Raw genomic sequence first — 10352 nt, forward strand, 5'->3', positions numbered from 1 at the left:
TGGCTAATCTCGTAATCGTTTCATTCACCACCTCCCCAATCAATCACAGGATTAGCCAATCAGGTTCTGTCAATCCATCAATCGAGCCCCCTTCAGTAAAGGAGTCTTTCATTTGTGTTGGGTGCATTTTATTTCAAATTTGACGGATGGGGTGGGGGGAGGGGTCATTCAAAGATGATGCCATGTGTACACAACTTACCGTTGCCAGGGAAACGGCGTGAGGACACGCGAGCAGTTACCGTGGAGACTGACAACAACAACAACATACAAAAATCATCAGGGAAATAGAGAAAATATATATGTAATAAAAGAAATGATGACCCAAAATAAAACAAACAAACAGAACGAGGTAATGAATAGCAACCCCCACCCTGTGGTAGAGAGGGAGTGATGTAACAGGTCACGTGTCAACAGTCACCTACAAGTATCAGCCATTTGACAACAATCTAGCCTCTCCTGGTTAAACCCCTCTACAAACACAGATCATAAAAGTTGATAAAAAGTAGCAAACAAATGGAAACAGAAATAAGTTAGAAATTAAAATCTAACTTTGGAGGGAACTAGCCCTTATTATTGCCTAAAATGTATTCAAATAACTGAAAATAATCACTCAAAATCAAACTTAATCTCGTTGTCCTGACTACATCACAGGACAGGGAAGTAGACAAAGATATGGGGGAAGGGAGACGGACAGCAGAAATGCAGGTGCATATGGGGACACACAAACAGGGAGAGACAGACAAGACAGACTGGCCTGGTGAAAGAGTGGAGATAGATGGAGGAGAACCAATATAAAAAATCTTTTAAAAAAAACAAGGAAAGGAGAGGGAACGAAAGCTATCAATTGCATTCTCTTCACATGTTCATTCTCTCTCCGCCCTCCATATTTCTAATTCTGCACACCCACACACAGAGACAGAGAAGAGTGCAGGACGTTCAAGACCATGCAGAGGAGCTTTAGTAGCAAGTAAAAACAAAAGCGTGATTTATAATCAAGAGCCAGAGCAAATGGCGAAAGCATGGTGTATTTGATCTCCAAGGCCATTTGCAACTGAAATCTGAGCTCATGCTGATAAAAAAAAAAGGCACAACAAAATGCACTTCCATGAGATCTGGTGTTCTTTTTCAGGAGTGGTGGATGCAACTCTGTGTGTGTGTGTGTGTGTGTGTGTGTGTGTGTATACAAAACTATTTTTTTGTGCCATCCATCTCGCACGTCTGAAATTAAGCAGCTTTTTGAAGCATCAGAAATGACACCACACTACTCACGGCAGTTTCATTCCCAAAAACTGCCCCCTGAAAATGCCCCCATCATGCATCAGTCTCTTAACACATCAAACATTTAAAAAAATCTTCAACAAAATGCATACCCAGAGCCTCCCACATAATATTAACTGTAAGAGTGTAAAAACTCCCAGTTGACATCTGACCTTATGATCCATCCATGCAACATACAGTAGCCTCTTACAGACACCAGCAAGCACTTTTTTCAGAGGAAAAATAGCTGAGAGGCTATTAACTGCCCTTTCAGTCGTAAACACAACCATAAACCAAAAATGGCTGCCCATCATGATCATGGAAGAAGTGATGATGGTGATGGAAAAGGTGCAGGAAAATACAAAATAACAAAAACAGATCCTACATGCTGTGACAGAAGCAGATATCATCAGCAACCATGTCGTAGTGACGTCTCACCGGCCATGCCTTGTTGTGTAGCCACTCCACCCAACATGCTTTGCAAACAGAGCTTTAAGATCAAGGTGCAATGGGCAGCCTACAACATCAACAACAACATAAACATTGACAGGAAGTGCCGTCAAAAGGGACGCCTGTGTGCACGGCACCACTGCCCCATGCTATAGTGAAGCCAGAGGGGTTAGAGTTGAACACATATAGCCATCCGGAAACCTCTGGGGCAGAAACGACCAGAACAAACTCATTCTCATTCTCACAGGAGAAAATGGTCACTGTTTCAGAAAAGGGGGATGAGGGTGGTGAGTTACCTCGATTTTACGTCCTTCCACCAGCGTACCATGAAGCTTCTCTCTGGCCCTCTCTGCATCTGCACTCGTCTCGAATGTTACAAAACCAAAGCCCTGCGAGCAGAGGAGGGGAAAATGGAAAAAGAAAAGTGAGAGAAGGTTGAAAATAGCTGTTAAGCTTTCGCTGGGCTCATTTTTGTTAACTAATTTTAGAAAAACTTCCTACCTTGGATCCCCTCTCATTGAATATGATCTCGACGTCAAGGATTTTGCCAAATTGCTGAAAAATAAAAAGCAGAAAATTAAGAGGCTGAACACGTCATGTGCTGCATTTTGCCACAGGGTGTCAGCACTGTTCAACCATGAGGAGCTGGCAAGGAGCCAGCTCTGCCAGGTCTTTCCTTCCAACATATCTTCCTCGACTCTGCCCTTTTCTCTGCACCACATTTTAAAGTCATTCCTCTTATATAAAACCGAACACAAGGCCAGATTTTTACACCTGACCCAAAATAACCATTCTACCCGATGACATTCCAAGTAAAAGTTTTGTTTTTTAGACAAACAGAACCTACTTTTCAGTATAGGAAACAAACGTAGCTGACGTCATTGGATTGGCTTCTTTTCTGGGTAATTGTTATGTGGTGATTCAAAGCGAAAAGGGCGGAATATTCCAGTCTACATACCCCAAACATCTGCCGTAGGTCAGGGTCTCGGAAGCGGAAGGGTATGTTGGACACGTGGAGGCGTTTAGGGGTTCCCTTGTCATCCGCATCAACCCCAGCAGACCCTCCGCCACCTCCTACTCCCGACCCAACCCCTGACTGACCATCGATCTGAGAGGACACATCTGACTGCTGGAACAGAGGGACAGGGACAAAAGGAAGAGACACAGAAGATGACGAGAGGGTTGTGGTGTTGGGCAAAGACGATATATACCATCAGACAATATCAATTTGTCATCAGGTTTTATTGTTTACACTGTGGTAGCTGTAGGCCTGCAACTGACAATTCATCAATTCATATTTTGCCCACATAATTTCCCAGACCCCAAAAAATGTTTTCAAATTGCCAAAAACAGATACAATTTGGGACTTGCTTGAAAAGCAACTAAAATGATTAATGGATGGTCAAAATAGTTGCCAATTAACTTCATTCAGTTATTTAGCCTACCCTCACTGATATAAACTGATAGGACAAATTAACAGAAACACCTGGATACCCGGGTACTCCATTCACTGACTGAACTGTGTCGATAGTAACGAGCATTGAAAGGTGCCTTGTCATTTGGTGATGACAGGAGCGTATCCATGTTCCTAACACAACATAACCAATGGTCATCATTGAAGATCTCTAAAAAAAAAAGTTACATGTGTTGAGTGTGGGTGGCTCTGTGGATAATATTTTACTTATACTTGACTCAAACTCTTGTTTGGGTTGGGTTTAATCCACAAAACTATGCTTAATGTTTTATAGCTGCATGTTTTTAACCTAAGGAAGCGTTAATCTATGTTGGTGATTCCACGACTCCAACCATTTGATAAGTTCCCTCAAATGTAAGCCTATTAAACTAAGATGGTAATAAGAACCCCCTTTGATGAGTTCCCATTATAGCCCATGTCATATTAAGCGAATGGGGTGGGTAACATAGGTCCCTGGGAACTAAAGAATGACAACAAACCTGGTGTTGCTGTTGACCGGATCTTTGGATTAGACATCTATTGAAAATGCTACAATGGTACATTGCTGCCTTACTGTTTGTTATTAATGTTCCTTTTGACAGTTATTTTTATTTTTTATATAGTCCAATACTGTACAGATATTTCATATGTTTTATCATTTTAGTCTAGTTATCCAGGTTGAGTTAGGAGTGCAGATTAAAAACAGTTTCTCCAGCTGCTCCCAGATCTTTGAACACATTCCTCATTGAAGGGAGTATTTGTAGTAATGTGTAATGTAATTTTCTTGTGTTAAAATGGATTTTATAAAATTGGTATGGTTCAGGAACCAATATTGGTGCCATACCCTATGCACAATAAAGCAACACACTTAAAATTGTGAAAAAATGATCTGATAATTTTGGTTAACAAAAACGGAATATTATAACCTTCACGAAGAAAGACTTTATTGCAGGACTCTAGACTGCATTAGCTAGGTGTACTTAATAAAATGGAAAATAAAGCAATCAACAGTCAGCAGCGTGGACCGTGTGGAGTATAGAGCGATTGAGAGCATGCAACAGAGAGTAAGCCTAGCAGTTGTAGAAGTATTGCAACTGTTACTAGTACATAGTAGTTTACAGTGTTGATCAGTCTTGTAGTGTTTAGAGCAAATTAACACTTTCCCCCACAATCATTCACATACCCTGTTCTGTCCCTCTCCACCTGCGTTACATCTGCTGAAGCCCCTCTAAGCTAACATTAAGCTAGCAGTTTAAATGGCTCTGGACTTCAGTCTTGGGTTCAAAGCTAGCTGCTCTTTAAGAATGCATGTGTAGATATAGCTTTAAGTTGGCTTACACAAAGATTAGGAATGATCTGAATCAGTTTTACATAGAGAGATTTACAGATTTTTGATTAAGGAAAAACGGACAACGGTATCGGATTTGTAATTACAATCGGTCAGCATGCTGATTCTGGGTATCAGAATTGGTATGTTGAGTAGAAAGTCAGATTGGTGTATCCCAGTGACTTACTATTATTTAAAAAAAAATCTATAACGTATATTCCTCCACACTCTGCTCTCGGCGCCCTCTCAAGGCAAAGACCTGATGTGGGCTGCACACAGAGGAAGAGGCTGGCACTCACTTGAACACTGAGGCTGTTGGCAGCGTTGGCGGCGCTGTTTGCTGCTACACTGGCTTCCACGGGGCCCTGGACGGCCCCCGCTGCATACAGGCTGCCCCCGTAATCCAGGGCCAGGCCGTTCTGGGGGGGCGGAGGTGGAGGTGGAGGGAATGCTGAGAAAGGTGGTGGTACGAGTCCCTCCTGACCGCCAGCACTATCCTGAGAGCCCTGTTTGAAGAAAAAGAGAGAAGAATGAGTGAAAGCTAAAGTAGTGGGCTGGCGAACTTCCACAGTATCCTTTACTGAGAGCATCACCCGAACACACGGAGACCACTTTCCCAAGTGCCTCAGTCTAAAAGTCATACAGGCATGGATATTATATTTCCATTTCCCCGTGTGTGTGTGTGTGTGTATAAACACGTGCATGTGTCTACACCCTCCACCCATTAAATATTCACTGCAGTCACATCTATTATTGAGGGTCAGATGCCTCCACACTCAGTGTGTTGTACAATGGTGAGTGTCTAACACCTACACACACACTCACAAACGCCTCTGCACACAAACCACCTTTGACACGCAAACACCCACACACCTAAACGCTCACACAGAGACCAACTGTTAGTAAGGAAGCCTGCCCATGTATTTGGTGCACATTATTACCCCCAGAAAATTGCCGAACGTTACTGACATTCGAGTGCGTAGGAGGACAATGCAGGCACCCACTAACGCATGACGAAACACAAACTCAACACAGGCAATAACATAACACAAAACACACACACACACACACACACACACACACATTCCATGCTGTTGGCAGTGGCGCATGGATACCCTAAATGGTAATAGTTAGAGAGTGGAGGGAGACAGCAGAGACGGGAGAGAAAAGGAAGGGATGGATGATAAAAGGTGATGACTGATAGAAGAGCCACGGTCTGTCTTTCAGGTCTTTTTTTAACTCGCTACTAACTCCACTGGGTGGCCAATCAATTCAAGAATGTAACATAATGAGAACACATTTTGGTTTGGTTTATAAACAACATTACAACAAGACTAATTAGTCATGCTAGAGGCTCTATGAGGCTGAGCTAAATGCTAACGTCAGCATGCTAACATGCTCACAGGGACAATGCTGCTAATGCAATGATGGCATTATGTGGAAAGTGAAATGACCAACAAAGCCTTTACAAGTCTTCTTAAGGGGGAACAAGACACCCAAAAAACAAATTCATATCAAACAGCTGTTAAACAAGTTTAAGATGCCAATATTTCTTAATCTTTTTGTCTCCCTGTTCCGCTCCTAATTTTAATCATTATCGTTATTATTTTCATTATTATTATTATATGCAGTAATAGTAACAGTTATAGCAAAAAAGCAGGCACTAATAATAATAATTATTATTAATTAGCGAAAGTAATATTCTGTGTCTTTTTTTCCCACCAACAAAATGGAAATCACTACTAAAAAGACTCCATGCTTACAAGACATCTGCTTGGCTACATTCATTGTGTGTGTGCACGTACATGTGTGAGTGAGTGACAGGCTACAGCAATGCCCATCTGAGTTGCACAATAGATCTCTGTCCCTTTGGGACTGTTAAAAGTGTGTGGGAGGGTGTGCATGTATGAGTTTGTGTGTGCATGCCATCTGTCTCCCAGCTTTTGACCTTTCTCAGCATTGCACCTGTGGTACAGTAGCCAGGCCCCTCGACTCAGTGACAAACCAGGGGATGCACACGGTCGACATGGACCACATCGATATTGTGACATGAGAGCAGCGACAGCTGAATTGCACCGAGTCAACAGAGAGAGGGAAACTTTGTCTTGTAAATAACACAGGTACACAAATGTAAATACAACTGGACTTTCTGTATTATACTGAATATTTACAAGATTCAAAATAACTTACTAACGCTATTCACAGCAATACAATTTTTACAGATAAACAGACATATTTTAACATATTATCATTGGCACGACAGCATGCGCAATAAACATCAAATTAATTATCTCTTTACTTTGAAGGTGCACTTATTTATCCTGAATCTCACCTATTTTCTTTGAATCAATCTCGTCAGGTGGAAATAATTTACTAATCAACATAAAAAAAAAACAAGGCTACTTTTAATCAGTGTTTAGATTGTAAATTTACTAGTTGCTAAACTTTGTTATTAGACGTATAATTTAAAAGGAAATGCCGCCCCTTGCAGGCTCTGTGCCACTCAATAAATTTACATAATGAACAGGACTGAAGGCTACAACATACCAAAGGAAATAACAGTGTTATATGTATTTAATAAAACCTTAAAACCTTGATTTATGTACCAATCCTAACTTCTTTTATAAATTCCTTTACAAATTATATCCTCTTTGAATAATTATGTGAATGTAAGGTATGTGTATATTGAAATTATTAATAAATAAAACGGGCACAAATAAAATGTATACATGTCAAGTCCCTATGAAACTGATAACATACATTTTTATTTGTGTTTTGGTTTTTAAAGTAACATGGTAAAAACTGTAGGATCTAGTACTTTTTGAAATGAATGGCTCTCAGCAGCTCAACCACAATACAAATCTGTGGAACAAGCACTACGTTAATCACTGACATCTTTAAGTCTGTTGTGATCAGCAGCGTAACCCCATCCAGCAATCCTCTTATCTCACTCCATCCACTTCCTGATAACATACAGTAAATATGTGTTTTTTCATTAATCGCAACACTGTGAACCTGGTACCAAACTGTGATGCCATCCTCTTCAATGCACATGTCTTCTTTTCATACTTAATCCCTGAACTGCTTTCTGCTGCTCCTCTGCCAGGTGAAGAGTCTTCACCTCAGCCAGAATAGAAACCACGTTCTCCATCTTCAGAGCCTAGCACTCAAGCAATACAGCCGCCAGATTACTGACCACCGAGTCCAAGTTTAACTTCATTCATATTTTCAAATAGCAGCTGTGTCCGCTCCTCTAAACCCTGCAGCTGTATGAACCTCTTCCAATCTTGTCCACAAGCATCCAAATTAAGATTTTTGCTAAGTGACAACATCCCTCACATCCTTGCCTTCCTGCCCTGCCTTAGTTTCATGCGGCAGGACCACCATAACACACCTTGGTCTTCAGAAAACGTTTGCTCATTATTTGCAGTGATTGTGCCCAGTGAGGGTTTTGATTATCTAACATTTTCAAGGTGTTTCCATACATTATTTCACCAACCCTTTCAATTTTTCTTCTGTTAATAATAGTTGTATTTTTATGCTGTAATTAATGAACAAAAGCTTTAAACTAGAGGTTTCTCTTTGTTATGAAAAAAAGAAGGATCCACACTGTTACATCACTGATGGTAATGTGAACATGAGCTGAAATCTTCTGATGAGACATCCTAAATTCATTATATTCAGAGAGAAAGAAAAGGAGAGCAACAACAAGGAAATGAGTCAGTTAAGTTGGGCTTTTAACTGCAGGAGACAAAATACATTAAATGCTAAATGATACACTGGGTGGCTTCCTCTTGCATCAGCCTATTCTAGATTAACTATTTTTGCAGAGGTGAAAATGATAGCAGGTGGAGAAAGTCATTCTGAGTGACCAGGTAAGAGCTAACCTGGATGACAAACAGAATAGAGAAACTAGACCTGTGCCTTGCTACAAAGGGAAAGTTGATCACAAAGGTTGGGTCAAGTGGTAAAATGAGGTGGAAGTGGAAAGCAGATGATACACTATCAACATTTTACATCAATGAGGTAACACTTTCTGTATATATGTAGGTAAAGTCTCAAATATCTTGGGAATTAAAACCTATGGGTGTTATACCAAATTATCCTGAGGGGAACATGAATGTGAGTAACCAAGATGGTGAACCCATAGACGTATAAAGAAAACAGTGTCGAAGGCAGCTGCTCAGAAGTGCATGAAGCTCAAAAAAATGACTTCCGCGTATAAAATTACCTGGATCTTGTGCGTACCTTCCGCATTGTGCGGCCCTACGGGAACACGCGCACTAGCATTTTTATCAACCCCTCCTCCCTCAGCCACAGTGGCTGCCCATAGGCACTGTACAGCAGGTCTAAGCCCTTCAACACTCTCCCTCTACTGTTTCTGCCCAGACAAGTAGCATTTTTAATTATCTTTTAGTGGAGCTTTTTCATTCATTGCGACTGTCTAGCGGAGAATTGTGATGACTGTTGCTATAGACTGACGTCAGAGTCACATGAATTCTGATCTGATGGTCCAGACTGAGGTTGTATTTCATACAAATCCGACCTGTATCTGATTTGGACCACAAATATATGTAAAAGATCAGATTCCATGTAACTTGGGCTGTTCAAACCAAAAAAAATTATATGGGTAACCAAAAATGAAGGAAGGAAAACATTTAAGGACACACTGAGAAACTTCACTCAGGGATACCACATATTGGTGACTACAAAATTTAATAGCAAAAACATTCTACCTTTTATCGAATTTGTTGGGAAAACGACCCTCCTGCTCTACAATAATATGTCCATCATGGCTCCAGTGTTGTCGCACTCCGTCCCAACATTGATGACTCATGACACAACTCACTCAACTACAGATGAGTCAGTCTTTGACTTGACACATTGTGATGCAATTCCGACAGAATGATAGTGCCTTGGATTTTAATAATGCACACAGATGATATCTTGGAGATTATATATATGTATACACACACACACACACACACACACACACACACACACTAGGGCTGCACAATTAATTTAATCACGTGTGATTACGTAACTGCAAAAAGTGTGCGATTTAATAAAACAGTAAGAGTGCGTGTGGCGCTCTCTTCTCTGTGTGCGCTGTAGGCTGCTCATAATCTCCGCCCACACCGGGCTCTTGCATGTGCCTCTAAAAACAGATAAGCTAACGTAAAATGAGAAAAAAAAATGATTTATGAGCAGTCTGCAAGTAACTTTTAAGACAACCTACCGTAACCCTCCTCCCCGCCCCACCGCTAATCGTTCAAAACATAGTCGGACTCGCCACCGGAGAACCGAGAGAAATGCCGGTGCTCCAGTGACAGAGAAACATCGACTGCAGCTGGCAGTAAGACAGGAGAAAACAAGAAGATAAGGAAAGGTTTGGCTCGCTGGCTGACTTGCTTGTCAGTCACTTTTCGTCAACCGACCAATCGCAGCCTGGATGGGGCGGGACATTATAAAAAGTTTGACGTGCTACAGCAAGTCATTAAATGTTGAATATTATTAATGACAAGTTAGTACTTAGCATTAACAAATTAGAGACCAATGTAGAGTATTTTACCTGCACAAGGTAATGCACATATACATATATATACATATATATATATATACATATATATATACATATATATATATATACACACATATATATATATATATATATATATACACATATATGTGTATATATGTATATATACACATATATACATATATATACATATATGTATATATACACATATATATATATACACATGTATATACATATATATACATATATGTATATATACACATATATATATATACATGTATATACATATATATATACATGTATATACATATATATATACATGTATA

General features: G+C 40.3%; 1 protein-coding gene across 6 annotated transcripts in view; it reads right to left on the reverse strand.

The window, feature by feature from the left end:
• rbfox2 (RNA binding fox-1 homolog 2) overlaps positions 1-10352 on the reverse strand; it is a 38429-nt gene that overhangs the window by 12627 nt on the left and 15450 nt on the right. For 5 of the 6 annotated variants that reach the window (XR_006824726.1, XR_006824725.1, XM_046046769.1 and 2 more), the window contains 4 exons: positions 4787-4993; positions 2666-2836; positions 2209-2262; positions 2004-2096 (listed from right to left, as the gene is read on the reverse strand). Coding sequence is in view for 4 of the 6 variants with exons in the window: in XM_046046769.1 (XP_045902725.1) it covers positions 2004-2096; positions 2209-2262; positions 2666-2836; positions 4787-4993 (525 nt within the window). In the remaining 2 variants the exon portion in view is untranslated. The remainder of the gene's footprint in view (positions 1-2003; positions 2097-2208; positions 2263-2665; positions 2837-4786; positions 4994-10352) is intronic. The other variant, XM_046046768.1, reaches the window with a different exon arrangement.

This window comes from Micropterus dolomieu, linkage group LG04, assembly GCF_021292245.1.
Source record: "Micropterus dolomieu isolate WLL.071019.BEF.003 ecotype Adirondacks linkage group LG04, ASM2129224v1, whole genome shotgun sequence".
Classification (NCBI taxonomy): Eukaryota; Metazoa; Chordata; class Actinopteri; order Centrarchiformes; family Centrarchidae; genus Micropterus; species Micropterus dolomieu.